Source organism: Manacus candei, unplaced genomic scaffold (assembly GCF_025592945.1).
Source record: "Manacus candei isolate 608988 ecotype Guabito, Panama unplaced genomic scaffold, ASM2559294v1 h1tg000072l, whole genome shotgun sequence".
NCBI lineage: Eukaryota > Metazoa > Chordata > Aves > Passeriformes > Pipridae > Manacus > Manacus candei.
Genome location: NW_026138120.1, coordinates 3,793,421 through 3,812,623, shown reverse-complemented (window position 1 = coordinate 3,812,623; position 19,203 = coordinate 3,793,421). Strand labels below are relative to the sequence as shown.

The 19,203-nt window shown below is 41.0% G+C and overlaps 1 protein-coding gene across 4 annotated transcripts; it reads right to left on the bottom strand.

The window, feature by feature from the left end:
- Positions 1-6,001: 6,001 nt before the first annotated feature.
- On the bottom strand, positions 6,002-18,845 carry DAZL (deleted in azoospermia like). 4 transcript variants are annotated; one of them, XM_051808355.1, is made up of 12 exons: positions 18,731-18,845; positions 16,494-16,628; positions 16,080-16,171; positions 14,713-14,764; positions 13,530-13,596; positions 13,066-13,205; positions 11,671-11,751; positions 10,817-10,873; positions 9,657-9,758; positions 8,812-8,910; positions 6,977-8,225; positions 6,002-6,103 (listed from the first exon to the last, which is right to left on the bottom strand). In XM_051808355.1, exons 1-11 carry the CDS (start codon positions 18,731-18,733, stop codon positions 8,172-8,174), a joined length of 882 nt encoding a protein of 293 aa, XP_051664315.1. In that variant the 5' UTR covers positions 18,734-18,845; the 3' UTR covers positions 6,002-6,103; positions 6,977-8,171. The 4 variants fall into 4 exon arrangements, with proteins under 4 accessions (XP_051664315.1, XP_051664316.1, XP_051664317.1 ...); XM_051808356.1 differs by having other exon boundaries at positions 8,812-8,907; XM_051808357.1 differs by lacking the exon at positions 18,731-18,845 and adding an exon at positions 17,891-18,038.
- Positions 18,846-19,203: the final 358 nt, after the last annotated feature.

Here is a 19,203-nt window from a genome sequence, read left to right as displayed (position 1 = left end):
ATGTTCAGGTATAGTTTCTCAAAAACACATCAAGGAGTCTAGAAGAGACAGAAGTCAAGGCTTATAATGCAAAAATATTTCAGTCTTGTTTATTTGAAAATGCTCTTTGGAAGAACAGTTTTAAAGCTTATTTTAAAGAATAAGTAACCAAACCTCATTCGGTTGAAGGAGCTCTGCTTGCAGTTAGTGCTGACGTGACTGACGTTAGGACCTGCTTAATAATTTGAAAACAACATGAATAAGGGCCATTTTAGAAGCAGATGTGCTTCATCATGTTCATCCCTCCCAAGCTGAGGGAAATGGAATCAGTAGACAACTGCTCAGTAGTGCTGAGACATAAAATGTTTCTGTAGTGGCCCTGAGTTTACACAGAAGCCTAGAAAATGTTCTTTCCCTGGACATAGAAGAATTCGCTGAAGTGTCAGTTCCAGGATTATCTTTTATTTCAATCTACTGACTCAACAGCTCAAGACTTCTGAACCTCTTCCAGATATTCCTGCATGGAATTAACTGCCTAAAATGCTGTTTTTAAAAGCTGAACAATCAAGTTACATGTAGTAGGGGAAGTAAAAAAATCCCTTTTCAAGCTTTCTTCACCCCAGTAGCCATGTTTGGTACTGCGTCAGTGTAAGAAAGCAGGCTTTGGTGTGAGCTAGCACACAGCACAGCAGCTCCCCATCTTCTAGCAGACTGGTCTTCTGAAGCGCTGTACACCTTACTGAGTTCCCCAGAAACCACAGTAGAACAAAGCTCATCAGTCCAGACTTCACAGTCTACTAACAGGCAACATAGCACTAAAATATAATTTCTGAAACTCCACCACTATTGATTCTCTCTATCTTACTTTGAAAAATCTGCTTTTAAAACCTGTTAATTTTTCGCTTTTAATTAATTAAACTACCCAAGACCACCTAAGAAAACAAGTAATTTCAGAGTCTGTCCGTCTTCTAAGTCAGGGGATATCTAATACAACAGTGAGATAAGCACAACTGACAATTCAGGTTTTATAAATACTGTAACATTCAAAGAAAAAGACCAGACAGACTTATTTCACTGTCAAAAGCAGATGAAGTCTAGCACTTACAAGAAGCATCTTATCAATAAAGATCTGTGTCCTGGTTTGGGCTGAGGTAGTTATTTTCTTTGCAGTGGCTACCATGGGGATATGTTTTGGATTTGTGCTGAACACAATGTTGATAATATAGAGATGTTTTTGTTATTGCTGAGCAGGGCTTACACAGAGCCAAGGCCTTTTATGCTTCTCGTACTCCCACGCTAGCAGAGAGACTGAGGGTGCATGTGAGGTTGGAAGGAGACACAGCTGTGACCCCAACTGACCAAGGGCATATTCCATACCATTTGACATCATGCTCAGTATAAAAAGTGGAGAGGGAAGGAGGAGGAAGGGGGGAACATTTGGAGTGATGGTGTTTGCCTGCCCAAATAACCATTATGCACTGGAGAAGGCTGAACACCTGTCTGCCCATGGGGAGCAGTGAATTCCTTCCTTGTTCTGCTTTGCCTGTGTGCATGGCTTTTGCTTTTCTTTATCTCAACCCACGAGTTTTCTAGCTGAGACCCTAATTCTCTCCCCAGTCCTGCTGGTGGGACAGCAAGTGGCTGCGTGGTACTTGGTTGTTGGCTGGAGTTAAACCAAAACATCCTATTGTTGCAACCCATTTCCTTAGAAGAAATTCAGTAAACAAGCTGCTTAACTACGTATAAAGATATCTATTCTAGTGCAAGTAGAATCAGGATTACCAAGCAAGCAATCTCATTTAGCTGGGTAAAAATCATCAAGACAGCTGGGCCCAGAAAATGTTGGTGAATGGAGTTACATCCAGCTGGTCAGCTAGTGGGGCTCCTGAGAGCTCAGTATTGAGGCCAGTCCTGTCTAATATCTTTACCAATGATCTAGATGAGATCAGTGCACCCTCAGTGGGTTGCAAAAGACATGAAGCTGGGCAGAAGCGCTGACCTGCTGGAGGGCAGGAAGGCCCTGCAGACGGATCTGGAAAGGCTGGACTGATGTTCAACAAGGCCAAGTGCTGGATCCTGCAACTGGGTCACAAGAAACTGCATGAAACACTACAGGCTTAAGGAAGAGTGGATGGAAAGCTGCATGGCAGAAAAAGACCATCTGGGCCACCCGTCATGCTGGGCACCTCAGCCCCAAGCTGTCATTAGAGTTCAGAGAACCCATGGAGCCTATAGCTGCAGGGACACTGGGGCTGCAAAGGACATGCCAACGGGGAAGTTGGTCCACAGCTAGAAGTGAGAGCCTCCTTCAGGACTCAACCCCCTCTGGGCTCCCACCCCCACTCCACCCCCCAAAGGTAAGTGAAAAATCCTAACAATAGTGGTAATTCACCAATGGCCATGACTCCAGAGGGTCAGTCACCCCACACTGCCAACCACTTATTCAACATCTCTTGTCTTTCTTTACAGTGCCAGACTAGAGTCAAGCTCAACAGGCTCCTTTCCCCACTGATTCCAAGCCCGTTCCTTTGGCTGTGGTTTTGCTGGATAGTAGATAGGTACAGTGCATGCATGTCACCAATTAATGATGAAGCACTTGGCTAGGTATCAAACATACTTTTGTGTGCCCCTTTTCCAGGTTAAGGTAGCCTATCCACCCTGGTCAAAATTGGTAAAATCTTGTCCAAAACTGATGGTATGTGTTATGTGACATGTCATGATACAGCCCAAACTGACATGTGACAATGCCTGCAATTCACCTAGATAGTACTGACATCATCACAATGGTCACTGGCATGGTTCCCACTGTGCACAGGTTATAACTGGCAGTTTGGCATCTATCAAATTCACTATGGAGGGGGCTATGGCCAACCATGACCTGCATCAGGGTCTGGTACTGACATGTCTGACCTGGCTCTACACCCCCTGGGTTGCAACCAGCATGGAGCCTGATGGCAGCAGCTCACAGAGGTCAACTCTGGCTTGCCTGACCAGCGTAAGCCCATCCTGTGGGGGTCACATCAGTTTTAGCAGCACTATCCTCCAAGCTGCTCACTCTACCCAGCTTTTCCATCCCATGGGTCAGGGCGTGGTGGCTTGTGACATGATCACCATTTGTTTCATCTGAGATATTATCAAGTGGGCAGCAAATGCCAAATGCCCTGATAGGGAAGGAGCAGCTGTAATTCACACACAGCAGAGATCAACTCAGTTACCCCTAAGGGCATCCACAGGAAGATACAACCTCTGTACCTCAGCCCAGTTAGCAATCATAGTCCCTTCTTAACAGAGTAGTAGATTACTCCTACCCTTTTCCTGTGCTTTATTGAATTTCTTTGCTTTGACACTTAGAGCACTGGGCAGAAATCACATTGCATCAGCACCTGCCCCAGGCCTTCGTGATGCTTTAACAGTTGGATTCCCCTGCTCCGCATCAGTTCTTAGCTGGCTGCTAGGCTGCAGCTGAGGCAGGGCTGAACATGAGCCAGCAGTGTTCCCAGGTGGGAAGAGCATCCTGGTTTCTATCACAAAGATAAGGGAAGCAACTGTGTCCCCCTACTGGGCTCTGGTGAGGCCACATATTGATACTGTGTTGTTTTGGATTCCTCACGACAAGAAAAACAATGAATCCCCACGGCATGTCTGGAGAAGGGCAAGGAAGCAGGTGAGGGTCTCGAGCACAAGTCTGATGAGGAGCAGCTGAGAGAACTGGAGTTCTTTAGCCTGGAGAAAAGGAGGCTCAGGGGAGATCTTATTGCTCTCTACAACCACCTGAAACGAGGCTGGGGGTCAGTCTCTTCTCCAAAGTAACAAGCAACAGGACAACAAGAAATGGCCTCAGGTTGTGCCAGGGGAGATTTAGTTTTGATATTCGCAAAAATTTCTTCACGCACAAGAGTTTTCAAGCATTGGAACAGGAGGCCCAGAAAAGTGATGGAGTCACTCTCCCTGGATCTATTTAGAAGATATGTAGATATGGCACTTAAGGGATTGTTTATGGTAGATGTGGCAGTGTTAGGTTAATGCTCGTTGGACTCAATGATCTTAAAGGTCTTTTCCAACCAAAATGATTCAGATTTAGGTAATGTCCTCTGACCAATGCATATTTCTATTACCTACCTCACTGTTCCCCTGAAAGAAAAAGACTGAAGTGTGTGCTCATAACACATTTCTAAATGATTACTCCACCATGTGTATAGAGGCTCCCCTTGGCATATTTTAAAAAAGGCATCATTTATCTTATTATGACATACAGAAGCCATTAATCCCATTTTAATAATTTAACTGCTGCCTACATCCAGTTTAAAGTCAGCTGACATGGCAAGAACTGGATGGCTGCACAGTTGTGCTACAGGCCAAAACACTGGGTTGTTTGCCCCCTTCCCTCCCAAGGGAAGCAATTCTGCCTCTCTGGTGAGACCCCAACTGGAGCACTGCATTCACCTGGAATACCAACCACAGGAAAGACATAGACCTGCTGGGTCAGGTCCAAAGGAGGGCCATGAGGGCTGGAGCACCTCTCCCATGAAGACAGCCTGAGAGCACTGCGACTGTTCAGCCTGGAGAAGACAAGACTCCAGGGAGACCTTACTGTGGCCTTCCAACACTAAAAGGAACCTGTAAGAAAGATTGAGACATTTTAATAGGCCCTGTTTCGATAGGACAAGTAATGGTTTTAAACTAAGAAGGCAGATGTATATTGGACAGAAGGAAGAAATGTTCTTCCATGAGGTCAGCGAGACACCTGAACAAGTTGCCCAGGAGTGGTGGATGCCCCATCCCTAGACACATTTATGGTCAGGTTGGACAGAGTTCTGAACAACCTGATCTAGTAATATATCCGTGCTCATTACAGAGGGGTTCACTAGGTGGCCTTTAGAGGTCCCTTCCAACCCAAGCCATTCTATGAAATGAACTATGTATGAATCTGCAGTTTTAAGCACAAATTCTTCCCCAGGGAAAGAAGACTTCTATTGAAATTGGTGGGTTTATCTGTTTTAATTGTTCTAGGAAGACCTTAAAAGAAGCTTAAGCGTTTGTTGAACACTCACTCATAGTGTAATAAAGGAACAAGCAGAAATCAAGGGGGGAAAAGCACTTGGTTAGGTTTGTTCTAGCCAAAAAAAGAAAGCAGACTCCTTAAGACAATCATAAAACAGCTGGGGTTGGAAAGGACCTTTAAAGGTCATCTAGTCCAAACACCAAATAGTTCAAATACAATGAAATTTGAACACCTGACCTAAAGAACTACCTACAAGAACAGGTTAAGTTAAAAGCTTAGAGAGCATGATTACACACACCCCAAACACAGCAGGTTTACTGCAGACACATAGGCACTGTCTTACAAGCAGTACCTCTAACACCCCCACTACATGAGAAATATATTAACTACAGCATGCATCTTTATTTGACTACATATTCAGAAGCTCTGAGATTCCATACGGTAATTGTTTTAGGACTAGCAACAGGAATAGCCTTATTTTCAGCTCTGACACTGTATTTTACAGCAGTAAATTTTTAAATATAAATCCTGCCCTGATTACTGTACTTGCTACAGTCTCCCAACCTTAAGGTAAACGAGCAGAAAACTCCCTTTCATGTTTGTCTTGAGCACCAAGTACATATAAGTTCATATTACTGGAAAAAACCTCCCTTTGAATTTATTCACAGAAGTTAAAACCAGAAGAATCACTGGGGCAATACAAAGGCCTAGTTTGTATAAACTCAGCTGGGGTCTTCTTTTTTAAAACAAGTTACAGGTAAAGTATGTGTACTTGTGTCCCCTGGAGAAGCCTGAATTTTAGGAGTAGGAATAAAAAAGTAAAGCTACTTTAGGATTTTCTTGAGATGCCATATTTCATCTGAAGAAGCCTCATTGTCTTGATAGCCTGGATCACTTCTTTAAAAAATTTTACTTTGTTAGCAACATTGAAAGTGGCAGACACTAAAGCTCTTAAAATATTCATCTATCCTAAAACACTGGTCTACCAAGTCATTCCTGCAAGGAATACAGACCGTATACCTGTTAGAAGACTTTTAGGAAAAACCATTTTCTTTGTAGCAATGGAGGATCAGATCACCTTCATGTTAAGACACGATTCATCTTGGTTTAGCACACAAATACCTAGAAGGAAAAAAATATTTCCATTTCGACAGGGAATTAGTGTCTGTGCCAGACAATCATTCTAATGGAGATCAGAGAATGCCATCTGTCTGGCTGTCTCATTCCAAGAATAATTCTGTCAGGGGGCAAAGCTTGTAAAGAAAGTATGAAAAGGCCAACAAGCAGCAAACTGGGGCACTTCAGCCAAGAACCATAATACAAACCAAGTGTCATAGCTCTAGAACAGAAAAAATACAGTGCTTGCATTTACTTGGTATCTTGTCTAAACAACTGCTTCTTTTGACAAAGAGTTATCTTAATATTTAAAGGAGACTCAATGCTTTTGAGTCTCACAGAGAACATACATGCTGTGCACAAGCCAAGGCAGATCCACCAAGCCTCACTACTGCCTGCTGGCTCACAATTAACACAGTCCACTTGATTTGAGAATACAAGAGGTACAAATTTGCAAGAAGCTTCAACCATGCACCCATTTTAGAAATGCCTTCAGCCACACACACATTAAATAGATGTTTCAACTTTCAGAATGCAACACAAAAGAGACTTACCTACTGTTTTTGTGCTATGTTTACAGGGTACTTCAAAAAAACATTATAAATGCATGTTCTCAGTTATAGCTTGTTAGTTTTACTGGCATATGCTCCAAAAGATACAATTCCAAGACAGGAATTTAAAAAAAAAAAAAACAACTCAATTCCCTAAGGCTGTGGCTAACAAAACAAGCACAACATGACATAATGGAAGAGAAAATAAATGGCACTTGTAAGGCCTTGGCTATGCATTTCCCTGTGACAAACCTTCTCAGCATTCCTGAAAGAATAGTTCGTATCTAGCACCACTGTTTCACACACACTGAACCATCAACTCACTCACCAGATGGTCCTGGGAGTAAAACTTGGTCAAATAAACAGAAAATGTGCACTCTGTGTAGGTATCTTGAGGTTTATGTCTTCTTTTGGTGTTGAGATTCTTCAATGAGAGCTACACATACGCATTTCTGTGTTTTCTTATAGCTCCAGCATAAAGCTTTAAATACAGCCCAGGGCAACCAAATCAACTAGAACATCAAGTCAAAATGACATCTGCATTTGCAAAGAAACAATTATCTTTACCAGTAAACTGACACTGTCCCCCATCCCCCCTTAATTAAATTTATCCAGAACACTCCTGAGAAGCAGTCCTTGGACATTTGTAGTAACTGGAATTCTTGTACAGGGTGTTAAGGTTTTAATAGCTTTACCAAATTATTAGTTAGATTTGTCACTAGAAATTTAGGTAGCCAAGGCAAAATAAAAATTTATTTCATTGTTTCAAAATACACAACTAAAATATACATGATTATTAAAATAGTCTTACAGCTAGTCTTTGATTAACAGTTTGCATCACACAACAAAAGCATATTTTAAATGCAGTATTTTCTCAGAATTTTAACATACAGATATTTTTAGGATTTTTTAATTAAAAAAATCACACTCTACTGAGTAGCCAATACAGATAATTACATTCTTGCATTTTAAGTTACATACAGAAATGTCAGGATTCTCTTCATTACTTACCCAAAACCAATAGGGATGCTCAAGACTGCAGGTACATGAAGTGTCAGTAATGAACATAATCACATTGATTATGTTGTCTAAAGGCAACTAGGACTTAAGAAGGGCTTCAGCTCAGTTACATCTTCTTTTGCCCTGATTTAAGAACTCAGTTTTAAAATACAATCTCTTGGGTAAATAACTATTTCCATTTTTAAACTGCAAAAATTAACTGGTCAGGGTGAGTCAAATTGTGGTTAAAGCAAACCTGTGTAATATGCAAAGTGTACGTTAAAACTCAGAAGAAAATCCACATGCAGCAAACAAACTGGGGAAGCATGCAAACAATGTAACTGAAGTTTGTCAACTCTTACAACTTTAAACTTCAAATTACCCAAGCAGGAACTGTATCAAAACAGGTCGAACATGAACACAAACTGAACTTGAAGCAACTATGAGAAATATTATGCTGAATGTATTGCTGAACTGCAGTAACATAGACTTAATTAATTTAGATACTCCGAAGTCTTCATTCATCAAACACTTTTGAATCCTGTCCTTCCTTTTCGGAAGTGATACACTTTGCTCTCCTGGGATCAGATAGAAGACAGGACAGGGGGAAAAAAAAAAAAAAATCAGATAATCAGAATAAGGTAACTGAAGTTTCATGAAAACTATATTGAGATACTCTAGTTTATTCCCCCTCTACAAAACTGATAAATACAGCAGCCTCTGTATTCCCGTTTCAGAAGACCAGCTACCAACCTGAACTACAATTTACTGCTTAAAGCAGAGACAAAGCACAACTAGCCACCATCTACAGTAGGCAGGTAACTAACAAGACTATCAAGGCTTGTAACGCAACATCCTCTGTCTAAACTACATAGTAACCCACTGCTTTCAGCCATTTGTCACTGAGAAATGACTACCCAGACTTATGCTCTTAATTGTGCATTAGCAATGTTCAGCAATTCATGCCATCTCGATTAAAGCCACTGAATCCAATTTCAGCACTTCTTTCCAGCATTAAGCAATTGAGAGCCAAACATGTACAAGGAAGGAAAAAAATTCAAATGGCATTCCAGATATTAATCCCTTCATCTTTATTGTATCCTGTAGGCGAACAAACCGAAGGGCAGCTGTATTTTAAGATTTCTTTTTGCTTTCACTACATACCTTTATGTTGTCGTCTTGTGACAGAGAGTCATTCCTCAGCTGGTTCTCAGGATTAGACAGACAGGACACTACTGTTTGCATGCCCCTGTCCACAGACTTCTGAAATACAGTTACAGGTGCATCAATACTGATTTTCTTAGTTAGGGCACTACTACCTAGCAATGCTGGTGTGTCATAGGGTTCACTTGGCATTCAGGATTGTTCTCAAATGCCTTATGTGCCCTGAAGTATTTGTCGTTTTTTCCTCCTCCCTAACTTTTAATACTGGTAACTCATTATCCCCCCTTAGTGCTACATTATCTCCCCTCAGTGGAATAGGCTGGCTGGCAGCTGAAAAACAAAGTCTGTTTTAGAAAACTGAATTCACAGCCAACTATTTGCTATACTGGGGTCAGCTTCCACAAAACAGTGAAAAAGGGAGTAACCACTACCAACAGATGCTTGAAGCTTAAAATAAACCTAAAACAGCAGGTAGTGCTATCTAATATGCTTTTTTAATACCTGTAATTTTCCCTAAAATTATTACAGATTAAAGTAAAGGTGACAGGTAAAGTTCTGTCACTTAAAAACATTAGTATACTTAATCAAGTAGATCACACATTTTATACAGCCCACAGCATTGCAGACAAGTACTAACAGTTTAAAGGAAACATAAGACTTCTGAAGTTGTACACATCAATCAGATACACAGGACTGAGCAACTGGCTAAAAGTGGCAGCTATAACCTAAATTCCTAGGATACCTGTCAGAGGCCCTTGACCCAAGCCACGTAATCTTAATGTGCAAATTCCCGGGAATAGGATTTATGGTAATGAACATCCAAGTTTTGAGACAAAAGACCTTACCTTTTGTGGGCTGTTAGCAGGCAAGTGCATGGGCTCAGGAACAGCACATTCCGTCTGTATAAATCCCGGATCCTCAGAGTGATGGTTTACCGATGCATAAACCTGTATAGTTTTATAAGTATTGCAATACTTCAGTAACACTGCATGCACAGTTATATTCTCACTGATCCTCATCTATCTACCTGTAAAGCCGTGCCAACTATATCTTCAAACTTTTGCCAGAAGTGTCCTGAGTGGGGAAAATGCTGTATCCTGATCTGTTTTATTAAGGCAGTTACTAATGGTACTTTCAGTTGCTTAACAGAGACAGTTCAAGAAGAGCTGTCGCTCATATAATCAAGCTTAAAACATCTAATAATGAAAGCCCTACGCAGTCCTACTCTAAAGACTCTTTGACCTGCTACCATTTAATTGTTAAGTGACATACTGTGGCTGTATCATACTCATAGATGTTACTGAACAAAAATTACTTCAATCCAACAGGGTAATCAGTATTTCAGCAACTTCTGAAAACTTTCAGAAAAAGAGAGTATCATTCAGAATAAAATTATGTATTTGAAACTGCACTCAATAACCACAAGATTATACCTAAAGAACATAAAAATGCCCCAAGAAACAACTTTAAGTTCCAACACTGCTAAAGAAATACACAGTATTTTTCCTCTCTCCATAGATGTCACTTGTATAAAGGCATAGAGCGCAAGTAATTTCTTAGAAGCCAGCAGCACCATCTACAGTTTGTAGCAGCCTGGGAAACTATTTTTAAAAGCTGTTGAAAGGAGCCAAAAATAAATCAGTATTTGCAAAGAACACTGAAACTTTTTAAATTTAAAAAAACATTGTCCATCAGGTCATCACTTATTTTTCCTTTGACTTTTCCTGAAAAGACCAATTCCATTCATGTTAAAATTCCAGAGTTCTGTGACCAGAATGTATAGAGTAATGCCATAAAACAGTAGGTCTGTTCTGTCTGGTAACTCAAAAAGGCACCACTTCAGTAGAAATCTTAAACAATTACATGCTCTTGTCAGCAAGATTTTTATAGATCTGATTACATACAGATCCAGACAACAAATACTTTGATTTTTTTAAGTATCAAACAGTAAAAACCACGTGCTAATTGAGAAGACAGTTTCAGAAGTTTAACTTTGTAGACTCACCAGACCAGGAGGCATAACATAACTTCTTTGCTCCCCAGCAACCCACTGTGGTTGACCCTTAAACAAATATTGGACAAGAACCAGCTTTAATCCATTAATTTCCAACACAGACAAGTAACTGCTCTGCAAGAGCCACCATTTATACCATTTCATGTTTGGATTTTTCACTAAACAACAGTCTATACCTTTACGTCCAACAAAACTGCTTATGTTATTCAACTGTCTCCTTCCTCTTCTCATTCCAAATTAAAAAAAAAAAAAAAGGATTTCTAAACATTAGGGAAAAATAAGGGAAATCACAGAAGCCACACTGAAAACAATCTCAAACCTCTAGCTGCTTCCAGTTACTAAACTTCTAGTTTAATTTTAGTGACAGGACTTACCCACACGTCTCACTTCTGAGTTCAAAACCCACTATCAGTAAGTGCCTTCTCTGATGTTTTTAGAGTGCCGGAGTGCATCCCCCCTATATACACCCCACATTTGTACAGTCTGCTAAGACTCTTAAATAACTTAACACCAGCTACCCTTGCTACACCTGTACTAACACAAAGCTCCTTCCCACAAGAAAAAGTACTACTAATCCATGTACTTTTTTCCTAATTTGGAAATTGTTTTATCACTGTATATTTAAGGAAACAAAAACTATATTCTATTAAAAAAAAAAAAGCATATACTAAGGTATTCAACAGTTTCCATCTTATTAGAATAAAAATATCACTAGGTTTTAATATCTGCAAAGGAAGAGCTGAAGGAAAACAGAATTCACAGTAAGATCAGACTTCGGTTAACATTTCATTACTGTTTTGTCAGGTATCAAATAGCCTTTCTGCTGCTACTAAAGCTTTACATACCTGATAGTTATAAGCCGGTTGATATCCTATGGGAACTTGCTGCTTTAGCAGTACAGTTGGTGATGAACTGTATGGATATGGCTGCAAATAAAGCTTTGTTTTTAAAACTGCAAGTCTGAAGCAAGATAAAAGTACTTTTATTTGTAGAGGTATTAGCTAGAAGCACGTTTTCAGAAGTATGTGGCTATACTGTTACGTCAGTTCCTGTTCAGACTAGGCTCATACTTAAAAAGAGACCCTTACAGATTTCCCATGGGGCTTGGCTTCAGCACTTCAGGCACTAATAATCTCTAGTCAGTGAGATTCTAAAAGTGTCTTATACATCTAAAAATCCCATTATCTCCTTGTAGTTGATCTTTTAAGTCATTTCAGAAGAATAAGTTATGCCATAAACTTTCCGTAGCAGACCTGAAGCAGACTAACTACTATAGAATAACGGATACAGCCTGAAGATCAGTTTCTAGGAGCCAAAGGAAAGCTAAATACTCCAGTTCAGACATTTTACAGTATTTCTTCCCTGTAACTACCCTGACACAACATTAACCTGGAACCTTTCTTCAGAAAATAGTTAAAGGCGCATTCCAGCATTTAAGTGAGTATTTTTCTTCCTACGCTATTCTACTTTCCCAATAAACTTAGGAGGATCAGCAAGAACACTGTTATCAAGCTCCCTGCCTTATTTCTGTGAGTCACTGCAGTTTGCTCTTCTTCACTTGCTTAAAATATAGAAAGCAGAATCAGTTGGTAATTAATACTGCCCTGTTGCATTGCCACAACACGCAGGCTAATGCAGTAAGAGACTAATCTGGTCTGTTCACAGTACAGGACTCACTCTACCTACACCTTATCCGAAGTATCAATACAGTGATGCCCTGCAGGCAATACTGTACTGGCCACGGCTACCAGCAGCAGATGCAGTAAAACAGCATCTGCTGTTCTTAAGACACAACAGCAGTTTAAAACCAAGAATGTGCTTGGCCAGGAGGAGACAAGAGTACCAGAGACAACTTCTGGCTCCATACTTGTTTACAAAAATACATTTTGAAGCTTGTAGTTTATTCTGAGGCAGGACAGCAATACATTAAAATCTGGACAGATTTGATTTGTTAAGTACATCAACAAGAAACAAGATCACTTAAGAACTGTTAAATAATTCAATCTTAGCTTCACCTTCAACAGTTCTCATTCTTAGAAGGTATTTTCCTCTTTATAAAGAGGTCGCAACACAAGCAGTTTTTCAAGGTTGCTGGCATTCTTTTGAAGTGGCTTGAAGTTGTGTGCTTCTTACTCAGGAAGATAATATGAAAACAAGGAGGCAGATCAGATTGGAATCTGATCTGACTGCACCTTCAAAAATATTTAATGATTCAAAATCAGTGACATGAACAGCCTTACCTGAACATACGGTGTTACTGGGCTCATTATAGGTGGAGGCTGAAAATACGTCTCTGTATTCTGACTACCCCATACACTATGGAACTGTGGTGGAGAAGGACCAAGGACAAATGGTCTGGGATGTATGGAAGAAGCTTGTTCTGAAGCAAAGAAAAGATAGTATTAAGGCCTTTTCACATGTATTTCATTAGGAATCTGAATTTAAGCTGAAAAAAATCTTTACTTTTGACTTTTAAATTTAACTCAACATTAACTGTATTATATTGTGCTACCAACTCAAGTTTTATTATCACAGCTGTACATCATTTATACAAGTGAGGTCACAGAAGTCAGAACCAAGGCTTAATTGTAACATACATACTGCATCAGATAAAGAGTATCTGCAAGCATATTGATGTATAATTAAGAAAAAAACCTGTTAATACATATTTGTTATATGAACATTTTTATTTAGATATACTTACTCAGGTTTTGTTGCTTCCTAATTGCTGGTCCCAGTTTCAGCTTTTTGCCGTGGAAGTTGATTTGTGTCTGAAAGACAGTTAATTCTCTGTAAGGAATCAGTGAGGTGACTGGTTTGTGGGATTTTAAGGAGACTGGGCTCTGCCTCTACACCACAGTACCATCAACTCACAAACGGGTGCAATTCTCCTCTCCTTCTTAACACTGTATGTCTTTTATCTTTAATTTCCTGCAGTGCCCTCAGCGCTCTCATTTGCCTACTCACTGCCTCCACACTTGTTTCATACCACTTGCCTTAATAGCAACATGTGCTACTAGTAGCTTGCAACCACATATTAGTGACTGTCAGCCCTGTGGTTTTATACATACAAGTTTTAATTATTCTTGCCTCAGTGAGAATATTAATACAGAGTGACCACAGCCTAGGTTCCCTTGAAACTCTATTTACATTGCCACTTCCCTTCGTTCCCACCAACTTCCTGACAGGCTTCACGTAACGTGTTAGAAACTGTCCACCTATACTAAAGGAAATGACTGCTTCAGAGAGGGAAGTATTTCAATACATTTATTTTCACAGTTACTGTACTCAGTTTGGGGAGCAAGAGGGAAAACAAAAAGCTCTGTCCATCAGAACCAAGTAGCTGATCTGGCTGTAAGCACTGAGATTTAAAATTTCTCTGATAATGAACTGTAAGAGCAGAAGGGCTGTAACAGTTCTACCCCTCACCTCCTCTGTTAACTATGGGAAAATTTATAACACGTGAACAGCCACAGCACAGTTCAAGAAGCTTAAAAAATACTTGCACTCCAAGTAGCACCAAAACGCACAAAATACTGCAAGAGAAACATACTGCAACTGTTGAGATGTCAAGTAAAAAACTGTCTTCCATGATAATGTTATCTCCAATAATAAAAGGTCTGTGTATCTGACATAAGGACAAGGATTCTATGACAATCATCCACTACAAAAAGCAAGCATCCAAACACACCAAGGCTAACGCTGACTTTGTTTCTTACTTAAGTAAATACATAAAGATACTACCACCGGCAGATAGTTTATCAAATTTACTTTTTCGGCTGCCCTAGACTTTCCTAGTTCTAACTTACTCTACGTAAGTTGGCTTCCCTTGAATCTGTCTCTAGCCTTCATAAATCAACTTCAAATAATTTAGCAAAACAGCTTACTTCTACTATTTTTTGAACATCCACATTCTCCAGGAAAGACACAAATCCATATCTAAAAAGGAAAAACAGGCTATTCAGTGATCAGCATTTGATTTGATTGTTAGAACAAGACCAGTTAACAACATATATGCCAGGTATGTTATACTGCACATCAAGTAGGACATCAGTTTATGATTCAGCCCAAGAAAGTATTTACTGCTAACTAGCAGCATCTACTACTAGGCCAGGTGAATGACAGATTCCAGACTAATATGAAATAGAAATAAAGATTATTTTTCCATTTCAACTTCTTAAAATGAGTACTGCTGTTGGTATTAATAACTCAGAAAGGTAAAAAAATTAAGATCTGAACTATCATCAAATTTTGTATTTACTATAGAGGTCTGGACAAAAGCAGGAATTACAGGAACAGTGACACCAGTGGGGGAAGCAATCCTTGAAGAGATTTTTCTCTTTGTTTCACTGCCTCCCTAGTTTACTATATTAAAAACTGTGTCCAGTTAATCAAGTCAGTCAATTCATTATCAATATTCAAAACATGCACTGGTTAACTGCACATCAGGATTCACTGTAAGGACTAGCAATGGATATGAGCAAATAAAACTCATTTCCAGCTCATGCATTACTACATATGCCTAAAAAAATGTGACTTCTTTGGATCTGTGCATAGAATCTTAGAAAAAATTGGGCTGGAGAAAACCCCAGAGGGTGCAGTCTCCTCCTCGAAGGAGAGATAACCTCAAAACTGGGATAGCTTCCCCAGAATTCAATAGACTAAGGTCCCACATTTCCTTATTTAAAGGTTTCACGACAATAATCCAGATTTTTTTCTATATACCCAACGGGAATTTCCCTTGTTTGAACTTCATTCACATACTCAGTTTCGCTCTTTACCCACATGAGTTTGGGTTGTTCTACTCTAGAACTTATCACCAAGTGTCAGAAGAGAGCAGACCCATTGCTCTGAATAAACCATCTTGATTCTCTTAACCATCCTGAACTCTCTCTACTACTCTCTACTCTTTAACTACTCTCACCATCAGAAAAGCTCTGCAGAAGAACTGTCTGCATAAGCATGACACGAGTTTAAAGCTTTGCTTCCACTGGTTAAGGGACAATAACCCTCTTTTCCTTGAACGGATAGACTGAAGCCACAAAAATCAGGCTGTTCTTTGTAAGATTACACAGACTTAGTCAAGGGCAATACAGATTTACTGGTTTAACAGTGTTAATTCACCAAAACAGAAAACTACAGCCAGCACTACGGCTTAAGCATGTCAAGTGTGTTGCTAAGTATCTGCTCATATAACCTATGACAGAATTATGCTTAAGCAGCAATTTAAAACAACCACTCATGTTGTACTCACCCTTTCGAAACACCAGTTCTGTCAGTGATTACTTTCACCTCCTTCACAGCACCGTACTGTTCAAAGACAGTCCGAATTTCTGCCTCTTTCATCTAAAAGAAAACGAAGTCTTTAACTTCTTCAAACACATTTAACTGCTTAGAACTGACTTAAAGTAAACAGTACCAGCTTTTTAAGCCCATCTCCTACTAGCTTAAGAACTAAAGGTTTGTTTTGGCACACCTGTTCCAAAATTCTCCCATGGCTTTTCAATACTTTAAGACTGGTAAAATGCACATATGAAAAAAAAAAACAAACAAACTCCACCACCACTACGCAAAAAAGCCCTTCACAAAACCAGAGTTAAATTTCCATTTTCTTCCCACTGAAGTACATATCTTAAACAATATTAAAAGTGTATGAAAATAAAAATACCCTTAAATCAATTCCACCAACGAAGACTGTGTTTGGCATGATTTTTCCTTCTGGTAAAACATAACCTTGACTGACTGTTGATGAATAGGTGTTACTCTCTGAGGCACTTGCACACTGGGTCTCCACATTTACAGACTGAAAAATATCAACAAAAATACTTATTACAGTCAACCTATTACACTTTAAGATATCAGAATGCCTGCAGCTTCCTGTAGATATCACACAGACATAAACCACAAAAATGAAGCAAAAAGTGAGAAGACCACTTCTTTGGCTGCCTACCCAGCTAAAGGGCATTTGAACTGCAACCTCAAACTGACGTAACTGTTTGCTTCTTTCTTTCTAGATCTGTCCCAGCAAACCACGACAGAAGTAGTATTCACTTTGCTGTGCAAATTCTCTGGTAGCCTAGAACAGGAAACAGCTCTCAGCAGAAGTAGCCACCCAGCAAGAAGCAGAACCAGCACAAGGAAGCAGGCTGGTGCACAGATACTGCTGGTACACCTGCCATACACACCCTTGGCTGCCGTGGAAGAGGAGCATTCCTGTCTCGCTAACGATGCAGAACAGAACCTTCAAGGATAATACACTTATTTAACCCTTTTACACATTAAATAGCTGAAAGAAAGAATGAACAGGCTACTTAGAAAGAAAGAATGAACAGGCTACTTAGACGTTCTGGCAATTTGGTAAGCATCAAAAATAAGCTTTAATAGTTGTTAGTACAAGTGTTTCTTAGAACTTGGAAAAGAAACATGAAAAATGCACAGGGGTGAGAGCCTCACAGTATGAGCACAAGAAACACAATCTTCCTTTAAAGCTAATTTTCAAGACTTCAGTACTCTGATGCAAAACTTTTGCCAATTCAAAAATAAATTTCAGCTTACTATAATTAACAAATCTTTTTCCTTTTCTCATCACAAGGTAAAATTAATCAGTTTGCTCTCTTCATTATTCCAGCAAGCATGAAGTTTAAGTTGATGCCTGGAAATTGGACTAACGTCCTCATTACAGTAGTCTTTTGGCAAAAGAAAAGGTGAAAATGGACTATTGTTGGGGCCAGGTGGCTGCTCAAATGGGCTGCAAACATCGCTCAATTTAACGCTCATCTAGGAGCGAAAACCTTTTCTTCTGGCCACAAATGCACAAGCCCCCAGTTTCTCAGGCTTCCCGCCGGCCTCAACACGCTCTTTGTTTAAAGTAAGCATTACACTTCCTGCCCTTTTTTTTTTTTAACATTTAAACCCTATGATTCTCGTCCCGCTGCGCAGTTTCCATGACAGCGCTCCCACCGCAGCCTTCCCGATGGGCACTAAGTGGAGCCCTCAGCCCAGCACTGCACGCTAACAGCTGAAACTAAAGAGGCTTAAAAAAAAAAAAAAAAAAGAACGCTTTACTCGTATACTGTTTGAAGCGTCTACGCTTCAGTCCCAAGTCTCGGTGTTCAAATTAAAAAAAAAACCCAAAACACTAAGAACAAATAGGAAGTGAGCTGTCGGAGCGCGCTCCGACGGCAGCTGCTCCCGCTCCCCTCACGGCGCCCGCAGCGCACTGGGCGAGGGCGGAGTTTTTTCTGGCGGGTGAGAGAAGCCAAAACGAGGAACCTCGGGCGAGCGGGGCCCGTGGTGCCGCCGCCATTTTACGCCCTCGCACCTCAGATACCCAGCGCCGACGTGGCGCGGGGAAGGAGGTTTCGCACTCCTCAGATCCTCTGAGGATCCTCTCTGAGGATCTGAGGAAGCTGTTCAGAAGCCCCCGACAAGGGTTCCCGCCGACCCTAAGCGCGGCGGGGTACGCCGCCCGGGGACAGGCGAAGCGCCGTGCGCAGGGCAGCAGCACCGCGGCAGCGAGGAGCTGAGTCCATATGGCAGCGCCGCCGCCATAAAATGGCCGGTCATGGGTGTGAAGGGCGGTCCGTCGCCAAGCCCTCGCCAGACCGTAAGGCCGACCCCCAGCCTCCCTCGCACAACTCCGTGGCTTTTCACTCGCGGCATTCCCTCCATAACCTTAACCCCTCATCTCGTTAGATTTTAAAACCTTCAAAGTGTTTTAAATGCTAGTAGCCGTCAGGGGCTCCTCCCCGTCACAGCGCTATAAGGCAACATAACCCCACCTGATTACCCTCTCTGTAAAAAATTTCTTCCCGGTGGCTCCGCGTTCATGCGCCTCGCATTACCTCCCAGCACCCCAGTACCCTCTGTCCCGGGACGGCGCCCCTTTCTCTTCCCTCCACCTACCATAATTCACCAAAGCCGAGGCTGCGCCCACACACCAAAAAATGAGGCTTTTAAAACAAAAGCAAAATTATATTTTTTGAGAAAAACTGGGGACAGTTTAGCCAGGTCCTCAGTGTCACCTGTGAGTGAAACCGAGACCCCCCTGCGGCCGCCTTCTTAAGTAGCCCCAAGTGGAAAGGGGCGGGGAAGAGGGTGGGGGTGGCTTTCCCACATTCGTTTTCTCCGCCCCTCATGGAGCTCCCTGCAGGGGGTGGCGGACGGCGGCAGCAGCAGTGGATGGTCTAGTTATCCTTGCTTAAAATAACTGGAGACAAAGGGACGGCGGCAGCAGTAGTGGATGGTCTTATTGTCCTTGCTTAAATTACCTGGAGACAAAGGGACGGCGCCAGCGGCGGCAGCGATGGTGATGGGGATGGTGATGGTGATGGTGGTGTTGTTGTTGCCGTTGCCCATGCTTCAAATAACTGGAGACA

Bases quoted from the DNA above. Each gene is read 5' to 3' on its own strand.
- DAZL (XM_051808355.1), bottom strand. The intron at 11,752-13,065 runs GTAAGGCTGTTC...CTTTATTTGCAG, and splicing joins CAGTAACACCGTATGTTCAG to CCATATCCATACAGTTCATC. The intron at 8,911-9,656 runs GTAAGGTCTTTT...ACTGTATTTCAG, and splicing joins CTGCTAACAGCCCACAAAAG to AAGTCTGTGGACAGGGGCAT.